The 19,403-nt window shown below is 41.5% G+C and overlaps 1 protein-coding gene across 9 annotated transcripts in view; it reads left to right on the forward strand.

Annotated features, from left to right (window-relative positions):
- Positions 1 to 4,424: 4,424 nt before the first annotated feature.
- The window catches only part of Mctp1 (multiple C2 and transmembrane domain containing 1), a 528,156-nt gene continuing 513,177 nt past the window's right edge, over positions 4,425 to 19,403 (forward strand). For 6 of the 9 annotated variants that reach the window (XM_051182781.1, XM_051182775.1, XM_051182776.1 and 3 more), the window contains exon 1: positions 4,425 to 5,586. In XM_051182781.1, coding sequence (XP_051038738.1) covers positions 4,876 to 5,586 — 711 coding nt within the window. In that variant the 5' untranslated portion in view covers positions 4,425 to 4,875. The remainder of the gene's footprint in view (positions 5,587 to 19,403) is intronic. The other 3 variants (XM_051182777.1, XM_051182782.1, XM_051182780.1) reach the window with 2 other exon arrangements.

Consider the following 19,403-nt stretch of genomic DNA (forward strand, 5'->3'; position numbering starts at 1 on the left):
ATAGTAAATGAGGCAAACAGCTCTGCATTCTGCTTGAAAACCCCATGTCTAAACTGGAAAATTCCACCAGCAGCTTCTTTTAAATATACATCTAGAACGGTTGTTCTTAACCCTCCTAATGACTCCCCTACCATGAAATAATTTTCATCACTACCTCTTAACCAATTTTGCTACTGGTATGAATTGTAATGTAAATATCTGTGTGTTCCAATGGTCTAGGATGACTCCTGTGAAAGGGTCATTTGACCCACCCCCAAAGGGTTTGCAACCCACAGGTTGAAAACCACTGATCTAGGCCACCAGTTCCCCCCCCCACACACACTTCAGTCAAAGCCACCAAAGCAGTAACTTGCTGGAGTATTACAGGTAAGACACAGCCTCATGACAACACATAGTTTGATCGAAATGGGTTAATAATTAAGACAGAGCTAGCCAATAGGAAGCCTGAGCCATTGGACAAACAGTTAATAATTAATATAAGCCTCAGTGTGTTTATTTGGGACTAAACAGCATTGGAACATGGAGGGACAGAAACTGCATCATCACTCCAGAACAAATGTGCTATCAGCATTTAAAATATAATAATAAAAATAGTAGGGAATAGTCATTGACGACTTGCGTTGTAGCCTGTATTTTGTTGTTATGTCTCCTCCAAGGAGAGTCTATTTCCTTTGTGTACCCTCTGACCTATAATAGATCTTACCTTAGATGATATCCCAAGTAATATATCAAGCATACTCATTGAGTATTCACGATCAAGTCTCTACTCCTCACTCCCCTGTATTCCTTCACGGCCACCTTGTATCATTTATCTTCTATTTGTTTGTGGTATATTGTTATGTGTATTTGTACACCTGTGGTGTTTGTGTGTGTGAGTGCATGCCTGTGCATATGGGAGTGTGTGTGTGTGTGTGTGTGTGTGTGTGTGTGCGTGCGTGCATGTGTGTGCGTGAGGATGTAGTTGAGCATGCCCATGTGGAAGCCAGAGATTGACATTAGGTTTCCTTTTCTATTGCTTTCCATTGTCTGGAGACAGAAGCTCACTGATTACCAAGAATGGCTGGCCAGTGAGCACCCTGGTCCTGTCTTGGCCTCCCGCTCTGGGGTTACAGGTACATGTTGCCACACCAGGCTTTTCATGTGAGTGCCGGGCATCTGAACACAGATACTCAAGCTTGTTCAACAAGTATGCTATGTACTGAACCTCTAATTTTCTATTGATGTTATAATTTTTTTGTTACTACCATCTTATAAATATGAGATATTTGACAGCAGAAACCATATCTGGTCATCTTTGTATAACTTTCAGTCTGTAAAACAGCTGCATTTTATTATCCACTTCAGGTACTTTAGAAAGTTTGCACATGCTCTTTCAAACAGAATTTATATTGGTAGATAAATGTGATTTGGGAGCATATATTTCAGAATCCGACTTTGGAGGATTTTTAAAATAATATTTAAAATTTATCCTTTGAGAATCACCAACCTACAATCCACACTGCCAGAGAAGCTAGGAAACAAGGAGGACCCTAAGAGAAACATACATGGTTCTCCACAGAAGGGGAAAGGGACAAGATCTCCTGAGAAAATTGGGAGCAGGGGGGAGGGATGAGGGAGTTAAGAGAAAGAGAAGGGGAGAAAAGGAGGGGAGAGGTGGGAATGAGGGAACAGGAAGACTGAGACAGGGAAAGAATAGAGGAGAATAAGAAATGAGATACCACAATAGAGGGGGCCATTATAGGTTTAAAGAAAAATCTGGCACTAGGGAAATGTTCAGAGATCTATACAAGGATGACCCCAACTAACAATCTAAGCAATAATGGAGAGGCTACCTTAAATGCCTTTCCTGATAATGAGATTGATGACTAACTTATATACTATCCTAGAGCCTTCATCTAGTGGCTGATGGAAGCAGATGCAGACACCCAAAACTGAACACTGAGCCGAACTCCTGGAATCCAGTTGCAGAGAGGGAGTAGTGATAAGCAAAGGGGTCAAGACCAGGCTGTAGAAACCCACAGAAACAGCTGACCTGACAAGGGGGAGCTCATGAACCCCAGACTTACAGCTGTTAAACCAGCATAGGACTGACTCAGACTCCCTGAACATGGGTCTCTATTAGGAGTCCTGGGCAGTCTATGGGATCTCTGGTAGTGGAACCAGTATGTATCCCTGGTGCCAAATGGACTTTGGTAGCCCATTCCCCTTACTCTTAGTCCAGAGTAAGGGGAGGGCCTAGGCCCTACCCCAAATGACTTGACAGATTTTGATGATCCCTCCTGGAAGTCCTCACTCCCCGGGGAGTGGGTGGGGGATGGGATGGGGTGGGTCAGTGGGGGGCATGGGAAGGTGGGAGAGAGAATGAACTGGAATCAACATGTAAAATAAGGAAAATATTAATAATAAAAATGAATTTATCCTTTGAGATCTTATATATTTATATAATGTATTTTAATCATACTCATCTACCACCACCTCCCTCCAGCTCCACCTAGTACCTTCTAACACTTCTTTCTACTAATTTTATATTCTTAAAAACAAACAAACAAACAAAAAACCCATTTTTAATAACTCCCTAAGCACAATTGGTGCTGCCCACATGCACATGGGTGTAGGGCTACCCACCAGGGTATAGGCAATCTACCATTAGCCACATCCCTAAAGGAGAGTGACTTTTCCCCTTAGGAGCCACTAACTGCCAAATCTTCTCCACTAAAGGTAAAGACAAAATTAGGCAGAAAATAGAAAAATTAAACTATACACATTATTCCCATATTTAAAAATAATCTACCAGACACACCCAACCTTTTGACATTGAGACACATTGTCACCTGCAAAGTCCATGAAAAAAAGAAAACAACAACATGTAATCAAGTTTTTAAATTCTTTTACGTTGGGCCATACTTATAGTTATTGCAGACTTTATGTATTCTGTAGACCATGAGATGGATACACCCAAATGGTTCCTGACTTAATTACAGCAGTTTCAAACTCCTCTATGGGATGTCCCTATGAAGACCCTGCACTCCCAATGGACAAGTCCTGGCTGGTTTCCTTCACCCTCTTTGGAACAGTCTCCATCTCTGTGTGAATACATCTTGATAAGGTCTTTCCTGCCTTGGGGCTCCCTGGAACACTGCATCTAGATTTTCAGTGGCTGGCTCTGTCCCTTCGTTTCAAATTTATTTTTCTCAGAGAGACTATTTTTACACACACAATTCTAACACACAACTCCTAGATATGGGCTTGTTAGATTCAGTAAATACAAGACACTTAGGCTAAACAACTATACTCCTTTGGTCTTTGTTCACTGTAATATTTGGGATATAAGTGTACCAAGACTTGTTGCGATTTGTCTGAAACTCAAATTTAATAGGCTGCTCAGTATTAGAGCAATCAAGTTACAGTACTCTTATTACCTCTCTGAGACTCTTCATTCTTAAAAATTAGATTTTTATCTTACTCCCTGACTCCAACTCAAGTGCTCTCTATGTGTTCACAACTGTTTCTACAGTGCTGATCATTGCCTGGCTCATAGTAGATGCTCAATAAATGTTTGTTAGAAGGGTAAGAAAAACACAACATAAGACAGGCTGATCACACCTGCAGGGTAAATTGCTGCCCAGAAAGGAGAATGTCCACTTTAAGTAAGCAAACAACACTGTCTGAAGCTTCTAAGGAAGGTAGGATGGAGGAGGGAAGGATGAGACATTACCATCTTTCAGTGGACTTCTTGTGAAGTCAGGAGATCCTGGGTGCATAGACTGCCAGAGAAGGAAAATTAAAAAGTTTTTTTTTTTTTTTTTTTAAATCAGTCTTCCAACAAACTGCAAGGAGTAACAAAAGAGAAAATCTGTTTGAAAAGAACAAGTCTGAACTCTGAATAGGGTCACAGGCAGTGAACACCCTCCCATCTCATCTCTCTGTTCAATGGGAATTCCCTGCAACTTACTTTAAGGGTTAGCCTTATTGTCAGGTTCTGGGAACTGTTAAAGCCCATTATAAGGACTGTCAGCACACACGCGAACTAAGAGCATGAAGGGGTGGATGATGATGAAGTCAAGACAGAAGACATCATACTCTCCTCTTGAGCCCAGGATGCCCAACCGGGTGGAGGCAGCCTTTGGAGAGGTTTCCCGCACGCGCAGCTCCCTGCGGGACCCACCAGGGGCACATAGACTTCACTGGGATGCACTTCGTCTGATCAGCCTAAGGAAGGTTCATCCTAAAGCAAGCTGTGTGTGAGACTGCAGACCCATACTTAAAGTCAAGCCCGCTCCAAGACCTACGCAGCCCCACCCTGCTCCTGCCTGCCCTCCCCCTAGGAGGGGGACGATGGTCCTGGGAGGCTTAGCCTAGGCTGCAGGTCCGCAACGTCTTCCTCGGACGTTCCCTGTGATGTGAGCCGCGTGCGCGCCCAGTTTGGAGGCGGCCGGCCCTGCCACTGACAGGTGCTGGCCTGAGGGCGCGGGTGTGGTCCCCTGTGCAGCTGGCAGCGTCGCCGGGTACTCGCAGCTTCCCGAGCCCCTAGCCGGCGCGGAGGGGGAGTCCGGGCGCGGCCTGGAGTCACTCGGTGGACTGGAGCGGCGGAGTTCCGCGCTCGAAACTTTGCAGGCGCCGCGGGCGCTTGGTGACCGTGCCAGCCCAGCCGGGCAGGTGCAGTGGGCGGAGGCGGCGACACCCCGCGGCAGGAGGGCCTCGGCCGCAGCCGCTTTGCTCCGAGCTGGCCTGAAGCCGCTGGGCACTCCTGGCTTGTGCTGCTGCGCCGGCCGCCGCCGTCGCCGCCACCGCCGCCTCCACGTTCTCGGGGGAGGCGCAGCCCGAGAGGGCGGAGGAGAGGCAGGAGGAGGCGACAGGAGGTGCCTGGGGTGGAGGATGGAGCCCCGGGCAGCAGCGGCTGGAGAGCCCGAGCCCGCCTCGTCCCCCTCCTTCCAGGCCCGGCTCTGGAAGAACCTGCAGCTGGGTGTGGGCAAGGGCAAGGGCGGTGGGGGCGGGCGCACCGGGGGCCCCGAGCGCCGCACTGCGGCCACTGCGACCCCATCCCCGCCGCCCCCGAGGGCCACGCAGGACGCACTGGCCGTTGTGGGGAGTACCGGCAGCAGGTGGAGCGGCTTCAAGAAGCGGAAGCAAGTGCTAGATCGAGTGTTCTCGTCTTCGCAGCCCAACCTGTGCTGCTCCTCGCCGGAGCCCCTGGAGCCGGGAGGAGCTGGCAGAGCCGAGCAGGGGTCCGCGTTGCGCCGCCGCATACGCGAACATCTGCTGCCGGTGGCTAAGGGGCCCGCGACAGCCGCGGGGACAGCGGGAGTGACGCCTCCTGGCGGACGCTCTCCGGACTCAGCTCCTTCTTCCGCCTCATCCTCGCTGTCCTCATCTCCCCAACCGCCCCCGAGGAGAGACCGCGACCGAGATGAAGGCGCACGGCGTAGGGGCTCTGGGGTGCACCTGTGCCACCAAAAGAGCTCCTCTCTTCCTGGCACCGCCTGCCTGGAGCAGTTGTTGGAACCCGCGCCACCTCCGGTAGAACCCGCCCGAGGTCCCGCCGAGCCCCAGGCTTTGCCTAAGGGTGAAGAGCTCAGCTGCAGCCAGGTGAGTGCCAGGTGGCAACGTGCGGGCCACCCCTCCAGCTTCTGTCTGCCTTTCCTTGTGAAGGGTTCCGGTGCCTGCGAGCGATTCTGTGGACCACTGGCTAGTTGAAACCGAGCAAAGGAAACATTTCCCTCCAGTTTAGTAGTGACAGGTGTCATTCTTATCAAAGTCTACCCTGACTTGACTTTGATAAGAATGACATGTCTCCAAAAGCAGTGCCAGTAGCAGTAGCTTAGTGAACAGCTAAAGAAAAGTCACAGGTAGCATGGGTGTCTTTTTGGAGGTAGCCTGCAACATGCCTCATGCCCGACTAAGCATTTTCTTGGCAAAAGAAAAAGCCAATAGAGCCCAAGATTTAGGAAAGGAAATCGCAACCGCGGGCGGCCTTGTGGATGAGGCATTGTCTGAAGCAAAAGGCTAAGGTGCACTTGGGAGTGAAGAAAGGTGCGTTTATGGATTTGGTTAGGATTCCTCGGAGAAGTTGGGTGACTTCTCTAAACTTTCCGCTGCAGGTGGATCCTGTCCCACTAACTGCAGGATCCCAGTTAGTCAAGTAGTTCCTATGGTCTGAAGTTTAGGTCATCAGAAACACGTGCTTCTAAAACATGCTTTACACTTCCTGTCGATTACTCAGACCAGAGGTTTTCCTGTGTTTTAATAGAAATTTTAGGTCATGAGGTGACTTCGTTTACTCCTACCATTTTTCAAAGTTTTCTTTTTTTATAAATGTCTATTAAATCATGTTCATGGTAGAAAATGCTTCAAATATCCAACTTTACGATGGGCCTAAAATAATTGTTTTTTCTTAGTATGTCTTAGATTATTAACTCCCATTCTGATCATGCTAAGTGACTGATACTACATTAAAACTTTAAATAAATCAATAGCTAGGTAGGAAAAAATTCAACCATTTGCTGAAATTTACTCTTCGATTATGTGAGACAAGAAGAGCTCAAACAAGCTATATAGCTTATTTACTATTTTCTTGGTGCAGTTTCTAAAAAAAAAAAAGGCCAGAAATCAGTCTAATCTACCTTTTTTTTTTTTTTTTCTGTCTAGCAAACACTTGATGTTATATAGACACCGTTGGCAGAGAAAGAACACATAACTTTATCTTTTATTGTCTTGAAACAGACCAAAACAGAACTCTTTCTGTTTTATTTCAAAGGCAAATTGAAAGTTGTCCATGTCCTTTATATAGGCTGCCAGCAGGTGTGGCCAGATTAAAGGTGGATCTTCCCACGTTCAAAGATCTTGATTCAAAGTGTGTCTTCTCACTTGACAGATCTGGATTAGAACTAGTTCTTCCCTCTTCAAGAGATTTAATTACGAAAAGACCCCCTCAAAGTTGTGCCCATTCATTCCGGTTTTGGTTGATTCCAGATGCAGTCGAGTTGACAACTAAGAATAGTGTGAGATATCTCAAATACTATGAGGTAAAGGAAATGCTTTTGAGTTTCTATATAGTCCCAATGCATATTTATTTTAACCTTAAGAGATTGTTGCGATACTTTATCTTTCCTAACTTTTAGAGCAACACATAATAATAGAATTATGTTACCTATCATGTTATGGGAAAAGTTAATTTATAAAGTTATTTTGCAGTCTATTGAACTGCAAATATTTTCAAAGCAAAAACAATGAGCAAAATTTATCTTTGTGCCCCCTCCCCCGTTTAAAAACCAAAAGAGTTTTGAAACTATCAACTTTTCTTTTAAGAACGCTAGTATGTCTTTTATGTCAGAAAGATCTAAGCTGTTTTGGAGACTGTACTGAAATAATACTACAGTGTGTGATTTCATCATATGCTGGGCACTCTACAGCATTACACTATTCAGTGCTCACTGCAGTCCTGTAGAAGTTCTTGTTTATTTATGGATTAGAAGCTAATGTCCAAAGAATTAAGTGACCTTTCTGGGATAGATGTGTGGTTATGTAAGCAACACAGGAGGGGTGGGTGTATGTACGCAGGTCAGCTTTCAGAATCTTTCCCATGATTCCATGATTCTCACCAGTTTTGTGAACTTCTAAACATTAACTTTTGGGATGACTTTGATCTGTTTAATACTAGAGGTCTACAAGTTTGCATGTGTTGTAAAATCATCCCATCCCCACCACAGTTTTACAACAGATCATCTATATTAATTTCTGATGCATTATTGCACATTTTACTATATTTAAAAACTACATGTTAACCACTTTATATTTCTAAAGAAGCTTTTCATCATAAGGAACCAATATTTCAACGTACACATGAGAGGAATGTAAAATTTGGAGTAAAATTAAAGAATTAGTAGATGAATATAAGCAGAACCAATAGTAAGCCCTAAGGGGATGGCCAGGTGCAGGAATGCCCTAGCCCCTGCTGCTTGGGGTCTTGTTCTCCCAGCAGTGAGTGGAGAGCGTCCTCTGACTGAAGAAGAAGACAGTAGTGAGTAATCTTTAAAGTACCTTTTTGTTCAACTAAAAGGAGCTGAACTCACCTCCAAATAGTAAGAGAAGAAAGGGAACAGAAACCCGGATCTGAATTCATTACGGCGCCCAGGGGCAGGCTTTGGTTTGTAGCATCATGCCTTTCCAAGTACATCTCAGGGACTTGCCACTCAGCCTCTCATCCTTAAGTCACCTGGGCATTAGGAGGAACTCATAGCACATGAAGGGCACAAACAGAGATGAGGTAGTAAAAGCATTTATTATTGCATTCTGATTACCATTGTACAGACGCTTAAAGGCAACAAACAAACAAAACCCGCAATTCATTGTAAAATTAGGAAAATTCTTGAAAATTTGTTTTATTTTCTGCTTGCTCCTGGCATCAGCCATGTTCTTCAACACACTCCCCATTTCTCCACCCCCAGACCAGCATGAGGTCTCAACAACATATGTGCCTACATTCTGACACTAGGTAGAGATATTAAACAAAAGTAAAAAAATCAGTTTGACTGCTGAGGGGAATGATGGGAGATCTGGAGTCACATTACACCGATTAAACTTAACAAACTGCTGCCTTTCATGTAGCCTTCTCATTATCTTCCCTTTAACCAAGCTACTTTTGAAAAACACTAACAGGCATTAACAGTGCCTCCTCATATATTATTCCAAATGTTCTTCTTTGTCAATAAGAAGGAAAGAAAAACCAGTTTTCCCTGCTGATTCTTGTTCACATTGTGGGCCATATTGTCATAGCAGATGCATTCCATTTTCTGTACCGCAGTTGGGAAAGATGCTTTCTCAGTTTGTGTGCCTATGAAAAATATGCCAATTTTATGTATTCTGTCTTGATGAGTTACTAAAATTATATTTCACTAGAATCAGAAAGTCAGTATTTTCAGAAAAACCGAGGAACGAGTATGTTGCAATTTTTAGTATCTAAGTGAAAGCGTGTAGTGTTTATAAATGTTAAACCTTTGCTGCTTCTTTTTAAAGGCGTTTTATTGCAATTGCTTTCCCAGGAAGAAAACAGGAGAAGAGAGGTGGGTGAACCACTCAGTGTGGGGAGGGACGCCTTGAAACACAGCAAGAGCAACCTCTGTGCCTTTAGATGAAACTCCATGTACGGCAACATGGAGGAGAAATTTTTCAAGTCTATATGTAAAGTGCATCTGGCTTTTTAATAGCTTATATTGAAATATTACTTAGGTTAATGTTTTGTCGGGTATTTTAAATATTGCTCCAAAAGAACATAGCATAATTTTGAGGAAGGCACAGATTTAAAATGATAATTCCTAATGTAAATGACCAACTCCACTAACAAATCTAATAATGTCAAAATCAATCTCCTAGAGGCAATTTTGTTAACTTAATTTTATAAAAAATTTAAGGTGGGATGAGGGCCTGGTTTCAGAAACTGTATCTTTCAAAGTCAGAGTAAGAGAGGCCAAGTTTGCTGAGGCCCTGAAGCTAGAGTCTGCAGTGTGGCCCATTCTTCAACTACAAGGACCAGAAGTTTATTCCAAAAAGAAAAAAGGATGCAGTAAGAGGGGACCTTGGAGTGTAATGTTTCCCTCTAACCCTATGTAGCTAAACTTTGCATCTGGAAAATTGCGGGATCTGGAAACCTACAAAGGAAAGTATTAATATTTAGACATGAGAGACTTGCCTGATATACATCTGCTACAGCCATGGTTGTTAGTAATATTGAACAGACTGAGGTTTGTGAGCATTGCCATTGCAAATAAATGAATGGTGGAAAATAAATTAATAGGAGTTTTGCCAGTTTTCTCATTTAGTATGGAAAGTATTTTGTTTGCAATGGTGAAAAAAACAGTCTGATAATATTACAATTGAGTAATAACAAAACTATGCATGACTTTTAGCAAATGTGTAGTCATTATCATGGAAACGTAAATGAACACTTGGAGGAAGAAAACAAAATTAATATATGAATTTAAAAAATAAGATATGCCCCTCCCTTTCTTTTGGAAAAGAATAAAATTAGCGGATGATTGTGCACATGAAAGTTCCCAATGTCTTTAACACTCCAAGGGAACATGTAGTGTGGCTCCTTTACACACAGTGAGGAGAGTTTTACAAACCCAAAATTAATGAACAGTAAAGAGTACGTCTAGGTTCCAGTGTATGGAAATATGGGCCACGACCCTCCTTATGGTTATATAATTGAACCCAAGGGTCCTGGAAATTCTGGCAAGGGTAAAACATTTTTGAATATGCGGTGGCCGGAAATGAATTCAAAATGAAATATGTCATGGTTCTGAGGTGTTCCTGGTAGCTATTGTCCATGCAGCATTGCAGGACCACTCAGCCTTGCTTCTGAGCATGCTGCTTAAGTACTTTGTGCGGAGTGTACCTTCATGCTACCCAGCACTAGTCCAGAGCACCTGGAACACCTTAGTTCAGATTCCAGATTAGCTTTAGAGAAGCAAAACCTGTAAGTCTGGAATCAGAAAACTTTTTGTTTTGGCTTTTTAGTTGGCTGCTCAGGAATATTTCCTTTTCTTGGTAAGCCAAATATCCAAGGAAGGCATTCCTTTATAACTGGGAAATAATGGTTTGGCATTTGTTTAATGTGAATGAAATAGATTTGAACATCAAACTTACTTTATACAAGCTTACCTTCATAAAAATTAGAAAAGACTGCATGTGTATATGGTGTCTTTGCATTTATTCAAAGTTATCAAATAAAAATGAGGTAATCTTTCTGCATGCCATTGGTTTACTTTGCAAATGTTCATAAATTTCTAGTTTTTGTATTTATTAGTATCATTGAAAATAGTGTATATTTTCCTGCATCATTAGCTTCATGTGCTATTTTAATTTCCTTGTCACCACTGACCTTTTCTTCTAACTTCCTCGCTTTTCATAAGTCTAGCATGGGGAATGATACTGTCTTCCAACAAACTAAGTTTCTATTCAATAATGTTTTTCTCTTTGAATATGTAGGACTTTGTTTTCATGAGGACTTTCTGGGAAATTGTGTGTGTGTGTGCGCACACACGAGCATGTACATGAATGCCTGCCAGGGTAGCTGTGCCACACCAAGTATGTAGAGGTCAGAGGACACTCTGAGGTGTCAGCCCTCTGTCTCCACCTTCTTTATGACAAGGTGCCCTGTTTGGTGCCCAGGCTAGCTTTCCTGGGAACTTCCAGGTTCTCCAGTCCCCCCCACCTCACCAGAGGAGCGCTGGGATTGCAGACCAACATTATTGTGTCTGGTTTTACATGGATTCTGGTGATCCAGATGCTGGTTCTTGTGCTTGCATGAAGAATGCATTTCCTGCTATCCATGTCCCAAACTCCATAAATTTTATTTTGAAAACTATCAGATCATAATTTTTCTTCAAGTTTCCTAAGATTTTTTATTTGATTTTACTCTAAATATAGGATGAAAATTGTATTTCCAATATAATAAAGATTACAAAATCCTATACTTCCTTTTAAGGAGCACTTTTTTAAAAAAAATTGTGAAATATCTCTCGAGGTATTTTACACTAGTTTTGTTTCCCATTCCCATGGACTCTATTACATGTAAAAAATATGATAGGTAAGTGGTCCTCTGGATGTTTTAAAGGTCATTGTATCTTACTACTATCATTAGCTTTGTTCATGGTCCCCTTTATTAGGAGCAATATGCATTAGTTTGCTGACACCACTACAGGAAATTTGGCAACCCTTAATACAGCAGACCTATGATTGATGATATACAGTGATCCAGGGGAATCACTTCATGAATGAAGGGATGAGTAGACAACCTATGATTGATGATCTACAATGGTCCAGGAGAATGGCTTCCTGAATGAAGGAAGTGATGAGTGGACAGGCTGGAGCTCTTCAGTGCTTAGGTCTCTGGAAAAGCTTCAGAATTACTTTATTGCGTAATGGAGTACATGTCTCCCTGATGCCAGGTCCTTTAAACACATCAGATGTACTTGACATCCTCTTCCGATGGTGGCTCTGTTTGGCCACAGCCTGCATGTTAATTCTGGTTCTTGTCCTTATTGGATGTGTAGGGGAGAGTTCTCTTTTTGGGTCCTCTGGCTCAGGGATGCACTTCCTTGTGTTGTCACTGACTTGGGGGTACTTCTCCTTCACACCTGCATTCCCGATTCCTGCTCCCAGCCTTCAGTTATGCTCTGCGTATTTGACTCTGCTTGGACCTTGTACTTTCTTCAGAAGGTTATTTCTGTTATTCTTCTTTGACCCTCTGCCGGGCTTGCTGTTTGTACCTAACACTCCCTTCCCGTATCCCATGCTCATCATTGGAGAACTGTCTCTTCTAATCCATGTCTTTCCCAACTACAACTTGGAGTAAAATATCAAATTTGGCTATCAGACCTGTCCTAACTAACCTGTTCTCTCACTGTTTTAGAAGATTGAATGTCTGATACACGGAGTAGAGGTTGGATAGTTGGCTCATTGACACAACAACTTCTGTGAGCCTAATTACAAAGCAGCAAAGCCTCCCTCTAGAAAGTCTGCAGCATTTAATGGTTATAGACTTTTCCTTCCTTCACATTTGGCTGTTGAACTCTGGAAATGTGTATCCAGAATTTGCTGTAAGTATACAACACTATGCATATTGAACCCAGAAAGCTTAGTGTAAAGAATGTGGAATGTATTATTACTAAGACTTTATTTTTTGAATTGATATTTGGATTGTTACATATAATATTAAAGTTAATTTCACTTGCCCTTTTAAATTTGTATTTCTGTTGGACAACATTGATTTAAAGCAGGGATCTCAAAGCTCTAAACTCTTATGACCACAGGACTATAGAAGCAAGGTAGTATATAAGAGCCTCTGCTTAGGCCATGGTAAACCATGGTGATGGGGGTTATCCTTCTTTATATATGTTCCTCTTATTGGTTGATTAATAAAACGCTGATTGGCCAGTGACTAGGCAGGAAGCATAGGCAGGGATACAAGACTAGGAGAAGGCAGGGGAGAGGAGGCAGAGAGGAGCCTTGAAGAGATGCCATGTTGCTGAAGGAGTAACATGCTGGATTACAGGTAAGCCACAGCCTCATGGTACTACATAGATTAATAGAAATGGATTAATAATTAAGATAGAGCTAGCTAAATATGTAGCCTGAGCCATCGGTCAGTTTATAAATTAATATAAGACTTTGTGTGTTTATTTGGAGCTAAACAGCTATGGGACCAGGTGGAACAGAAACCTCCATCTTTATCATGGAACCCTTGTTTTCTGGAGGAAAAGGATGCCTCTCAGCTTCAGCTGTCGTTGCCACTCAGGACAACAGAGACGGTTTCTATATCCCTTAGTAAAAATGAGTGTTGAGGAAGTTCTTTCCCACCAGCCTGGTCCTGCGGCCTTTTTACCCCACACAGATACTATATTAATTATGAAACTGGCTTATGACTAAGGCTTCTTATTTGCTTGCTCTGTCTTAATTGTTGATCTATTTCTATTAATCTAAGTATTTTCATGTGGTCTCATCTTACCAGAGAAGGGTCTGGCACCACTCCTGTCTGCTTACACTTCCCAGAATTCTCCTCTTCTGCTATCCTTCCTGCCTGGCTACTAGCCACACAATGTTTATTTATCAACCAATAAGAGAAACATGAATACAGAAGACAACACCATCAAAGGAGTTTAGGATTTTTTACAACCTCATCAAATGAGTTCAGGTTTTTGTGCTAGCTTTCCAGATTGCTGAGATTTGGGGCATTAATATGTTTTCAAAAGCATCACAGGCCAAATAAATTATGTATCTAGTCTAATTTTACCTACCAGTTTTAACTTCTGGCTCAGCTCACTTCTTCCCTTCACTGATCCCACACTAGTGCTTGGTACAAATTATCTGAAACAGAATAGGTTTAAATGCATTTTGAATATTAATGCTGCAACCTTACCAGGAGTTTTCTGGCATGTACCAACAAGGAGACCTGAGTTCTGGGATGAAAAGTCAGAATTCAGTGGGCTGTGATATTCAGTGTATGTGTAAAAAGGGATGTGGTCACAGTCAGAATAGCCAAAAATTCATCCCATGTTGGGGTAAAGGAAACAAAATACTATGTTGGAAGACTCTGTCACTGGAAAAGTGTTGTTTACTGTCCAGTACTCATTGGGTAGATGAGGCAGAGCCCATGGAGAGGCAAGGGTTGAAAATGAAGGAGAAGCTGGGTGTAATTGATGGAATGGGTCCCTAAGGTGGTGGTTTGGTGTACTTGTCACCAACTTGTAGGCGGTAACTTCACTTATCCTCAACCCAAAAGATATGTAGTTGGAAGTTTTTCTCTGTCTCATCTGTTTACACTGGACCAGCTTCTCTCTCACTCATCAGATCCCCACAGCCACTTATGAAATGATCACTCAGAGGCTAATATTAAATATAATTGTATTACCAATGGCGCAGGCACATTATTGGTTAGCTCTCTCTTACAAATTAAGCCATCTCTATTAATCTATGTATTGTCACGAGGCTGTAGTTTACAGGTGTTGTTATGGCATGTTACTCCTTTGGTGGCTTCTTGGTGTCTCCCTGACTCTGCCTTTCTTCCTTCTCAATCTTTGTTTGGATTTCCTGCTTAGCTATATTTAGTCTGGTCATTGGCTGAAATAGCTTTATTCATCAAACAATAAAAGCAACATATATTTGCTTCATAAAGAAGGACATCCTACATCATCTACCCCTTTCTAATTAAAAAGGAAGGTTTTAGCTTTATATATAAAACAAAAACAGTTATCAAACAAGAATTATAGTTACTATAATTAGTCTATTTGTATTTGGCAAAATTAAAGAAAATACTCTACCATCTAGCCTATCTTTGTGATTCTAAAGTTTTATATCTAATTTATCATTTATCATAACTAAGGAAAGTTGTAAGTATCTAGTCTTTAACTCCATCAAAAACCCCAGAAGTATATAATGTTACCTAAGTAAACAGGAAGTGCATTGCAAGCAACTTCCAAAATTCTAGAAATGACAGGGACATCTGGATGCCTGGACAGCCACCCAAAGTTCCTCTGCAATGTTTGGGCATCCATCTTCCCTCTATAGGCCTAGAGTGTCTGGTAGACATCTCAGTGAAGCAGGAAATTTTAAGATCTGTCTTGTACTGGAAAAAATTGTCAGTTGTTTTCTTCTGTGTCCTTCAGAATGTCTGGCAGTTTTCTTTGAGAAGCAGGATTCCTGAAGGATTATCCCATCTTATCTTGGCAAATTTAGCAGTCACTTTCTTATGTGTCCTGTATGTCCAGTTCGTATAGCATACTGTCATTCAGTTCAGGGAAGAGCAGTTTCTTGCCCAAATGGCTAGTCTTGTCATATTGAAGTCAAACTCCATAAGGAGTTTCTTTAATGACCATCACCCTCTCTGAAGTAATTGGTGCTGCCAGGAGCAGATGTGTCTCACTATTGAGAAAAGTCTAAGTTCTTAAAACATTTTAAATGTAGGTCATTGAAGTATTTGAAGATTACCTATCCATCAGAAATATATTTCTGTATATCTAGAAAACCTAACTAAAATGACTATAAGTTTGAGCATTACATATGACTATGTATTAATATGTAGTTTTTAATTATATATTACATTTTAAATGATATTCATAATTATAATACCTTAAATAAAAGTAAAAATATATATACTTTAACAAAATTGACCTTAAATTTATATCAATAAACCAAAATCCATACCAATGTATTCATTTCTATATCATATCTCCTTTTTTTCATTAGAAAGATATTGACTGTGACCATTTGCCATTTATAATCAACCCCATTTGAATGAAAATAAACATTTATAAACAATATTTGGGAATTTGGGTATAGTTTTCTAGACTACTTCCTACTGATTTGGGGTGCTGTTAATCTTATGGGGATCCTGAGTAAATTTAAAATTATGGTTAAATCTTGGTTATAGTAGTATGTGAGTTTACACTGGATTAGCCAGTTGTCTTCAAGCTGTTTCTGGGGGTCTTGTTTGATTAAACCATATTAGCCTGGAAGGAATCCATAGCTTGTTATCTTCTGTGGAAACAAAAGCAGAATCTCTTCTCCAAAGTAACATGTCCTTAGACTTAAATTTTGAAGTCAAGATACCTTTAAAATATATATGTTGGTTTAGCTTAGCAGCCTATACAATCAAATGTCTCTCTGTAGTTAGTTCATTGATCATCTAAACATTCAAAGAAAACACAATAATATATATATATATATATATATATATATATATATATATAATTCAGACTCTTGTATTTTCCATCTTTACATGGCTCATTATAATATTTTACTCTATTTCTCCTTTAAGAACCTCAGCTTATTATCCTTAAATTATTTTTTATGACTCTGTCTATCCTTTATCCTCTTTATCTATCCCAAGCCTATGTACACTTAATAAACACAATGTGACCTGTTTGGAGGACTTTTGTTTTGAACCTCTCCTTTTTGAGTATCTGTAATCATTTTCTGACAAGGAAAATATTTTAAAATGTTTAGTGGGCCTGGCTAGGACCAGATGTCTGTTGGTTCCTCCTTCTTGGCTTTTCAACATGGTGGGGGTACACTTACCACCAGCTCTGGGAGCCTTGTTCACTACCCCATCTCTATGGATGTGGCAGGTCCATGCCACCATTAAGCAGCTTGTAGTACACTGTCCGTAGACCTTTCCTGTCTGTATGAATAAAAGCTAAATATGTCATACAACATGCTACATGGCCTTGGAAAGGCCTCTGTGTACCATAGCAGGAATCCATAATGCTGTGCTCAAGCCCAAATATCGCAGCATCTGTGCACCATGGCCTGCATGAGAGACAGAACTGGGAAGCTGTCCTCAGCTCTGTAGATGCATTCCAGAACTGCCCTTTTTCCCATCTTTTCTAAGCTTCTTCAGGTCTTATGTGGAAACTTGAGAGTCCCACGCTGGCAAAACAGATGTAGCTGGAAATTTTTCTCTGTCTCACCGGGTCCCACTGGCCCAGGTTCTCTTCTGCCCACTGTGTCCCTACAGCCACATATGAAATGATCACTCAGAGGCTAATATTAAATAGAATTGTCTGGCCAATGGCTCAGACATATTACTGGCTAGCTCTCTCATAGACCAATCCCTTTCTACTAATCTATGTATTGCCACAAGGCTGTGGCTTACGGGTAATGCTCTGGTACCCCTTCAATAGATATATAGCATCTCCCTGACTCCGCCTTCCTTTGCATCTTTGTTTGGATTTCCATCCTGGCTGTCTGTCTGTCTGTCTGTATATCTATCTATCTATCTATCTATCTATCTATCTATCTATCTATCTACATATCTATATATATGTATATTTCTTTAATTTAATTATGGTTAATTTTTATTCTTTCTATTTTTTTAAAAATTAAATTAGAAACAATCTTGTTTTACATATCAATCCCAGTTCCCTCTCTATCCCTTCCTCCCTTGCCCCCTAGTAACCCCCCATCTCATTCCCTTTCTGCTTCCCAGGGGTGGAGTCTTCAATTGGGGATCATCAAAATCTGTCACATCATTTGGAACAGTGCATAGGCCCTCCTCCATGTATCTAGGCTGAGAGAGTTTCCCTCTATGGGTAATGAACTCCCAAAGTTCATTCGTATACTCAGGATAAATACTGATCCACTATCAGAGCTCCATAGACTGCCCAGTCCTCCTAACTGATACCCACATTCAGGGGGTCTGGGTTGGTCCTATGCTGATTTCCCAGCTATCAGTCTGGGGGTTCATGAGCTCCCCCTTGTTCAGGCCAGCAGTTTCTGTGGGTTTCTCCAGCCTGTTCTTGACCCCTTTGCTCATCACTCTTCCCTCTCTACAACTGGATTCCAGGAGTTCAGCACAGTGCTTAACTGTGGGTGTCTGCTTCTGCTTCTATCAACTACTGGATGAAGGCTCTAAGATGGCATAAATTTTGTCTGGCCATTGGCCGAAAGAGCTTCATTCATCAACCAATAAAAGCAACATATACTTGTAGCATACAGAAGGACATTTCATATCAAAGATGTATCCCTCTTCCATTGCAAATGGACAGGGACAGTATGGATGTAGAAAGGTTTGGTGGAAGCAATTTGAAATGGTATCTCTGATGGTCTACTCTGCCTTGTTTTGCAGTGTGATTGGGATTTGGACATGAGGAGATGATGTAGAGGCACAGAGGTGCTCATTGTGTTATGTACACTGGAACTAGATCAGTGGTAGAATCAGAGCTTGGGGTATGAGAAGGGTAGGAGTGGGAGAGGTGAAAATGAGGAGTCACTGGAAGTGGGGTGGGGAAGTGGGTTCTACAGCACATAGGAAGTCCTGGGGGACATGAGTGGGAGTCAGCATGAGCCTTCGAGAAGGAAGTGGGAGACCTGCGGAGGCTTTGGTAGCCTTAGTGAGAGCCTGGGGTTGTTATCCTGGTGATGGAAGGATGGAAAGATCTGTCAGGGCAGAAAAGGCTCACATGCCAGTGTGCTTCCCCCTTTACTTAAAATATTCTTTTTCTTTGTTTTCTTCAGAAATGCTTGCATTGAAAAGTCTTTTATTTATTATTATTATTATTATTATTATTATTATTATTTATTTATTTTTTTTTTTGTGGGGAGAAAGGAGTTTTGAGTTTGTATATGTACACGAAGTGGCTGAGAAAGGTAGGCTCCTGAGCACTAGCCTGCCATCTATATTATAATAGCTCCTATCATTTTTGTTTTCTGAGAGAATCCTACCACATGCCTAGCATAAACTGGCCTGAAACTTGCTTCTGAGATTATAGGTATTTCCGCCGTGCCTGACTTTCTAGATCCTGATTTTGATAGTTTCTTTGGAGTCGTCAGGATGAAGTAATTACCATTCTCCCTAAATTACTAGGTAACAAGAGTTCTATCAATAGACAAAAAAGGAGAAAATATGCATTGTCTACAAAATCAGGCAAAACAAGAAAATTCTGCAAATATTCTTGTCACTTGAATTCTTGGTGTACCTCATGGTCAGACTGGCCAACTCTTCCGAAAAAAGAGTCATAAGAAGAATTTGGAATGTAAGGGACCTCTTCAAAAATTTCATTCTTAGTCAAGGCATGTGCTTGAAGCATGCATATCATATCAGGTAAAAGGAAAATGGCCAATTCCTAAAACTTACCAATAGGCTTTCTTTCAACACAGCAATATTATTTTTCTAGACCCTCAAGCTCTTCTTCCTTTATGGAAATATAAAATAGCTTTTGATAAAAGAATAATTCAGCATTTTCAAAGCTGACTTTGAATAGTATTTTCAATGCACCAAATTAGAATTCTGACTGTTCTCCAAAATATCTTTTAGGGTTGGAATAGGACTTGCAGAGAAATCCTGTGTCACCACAGGGTTCTTGCCAGCCTCATGTGCCTCACAGTCTCACAAGGGTGAGAGCGGA

The sequence above is a fragment of the Phodopus roborovskii genome, unplaced genomic scaffold (genome assembly GCF_943737965.1).
Source record: "Phodopus roborovskii unplaced genomic scaffold, PHOROB, whole genome shotgun sequence".
Taxonomy (NCBI): Eukaryota; Metazoa; Chordata; class Mammalia; order Rodentia; family Cricetidae; genus Phodopus; species Phodopus roborovskii.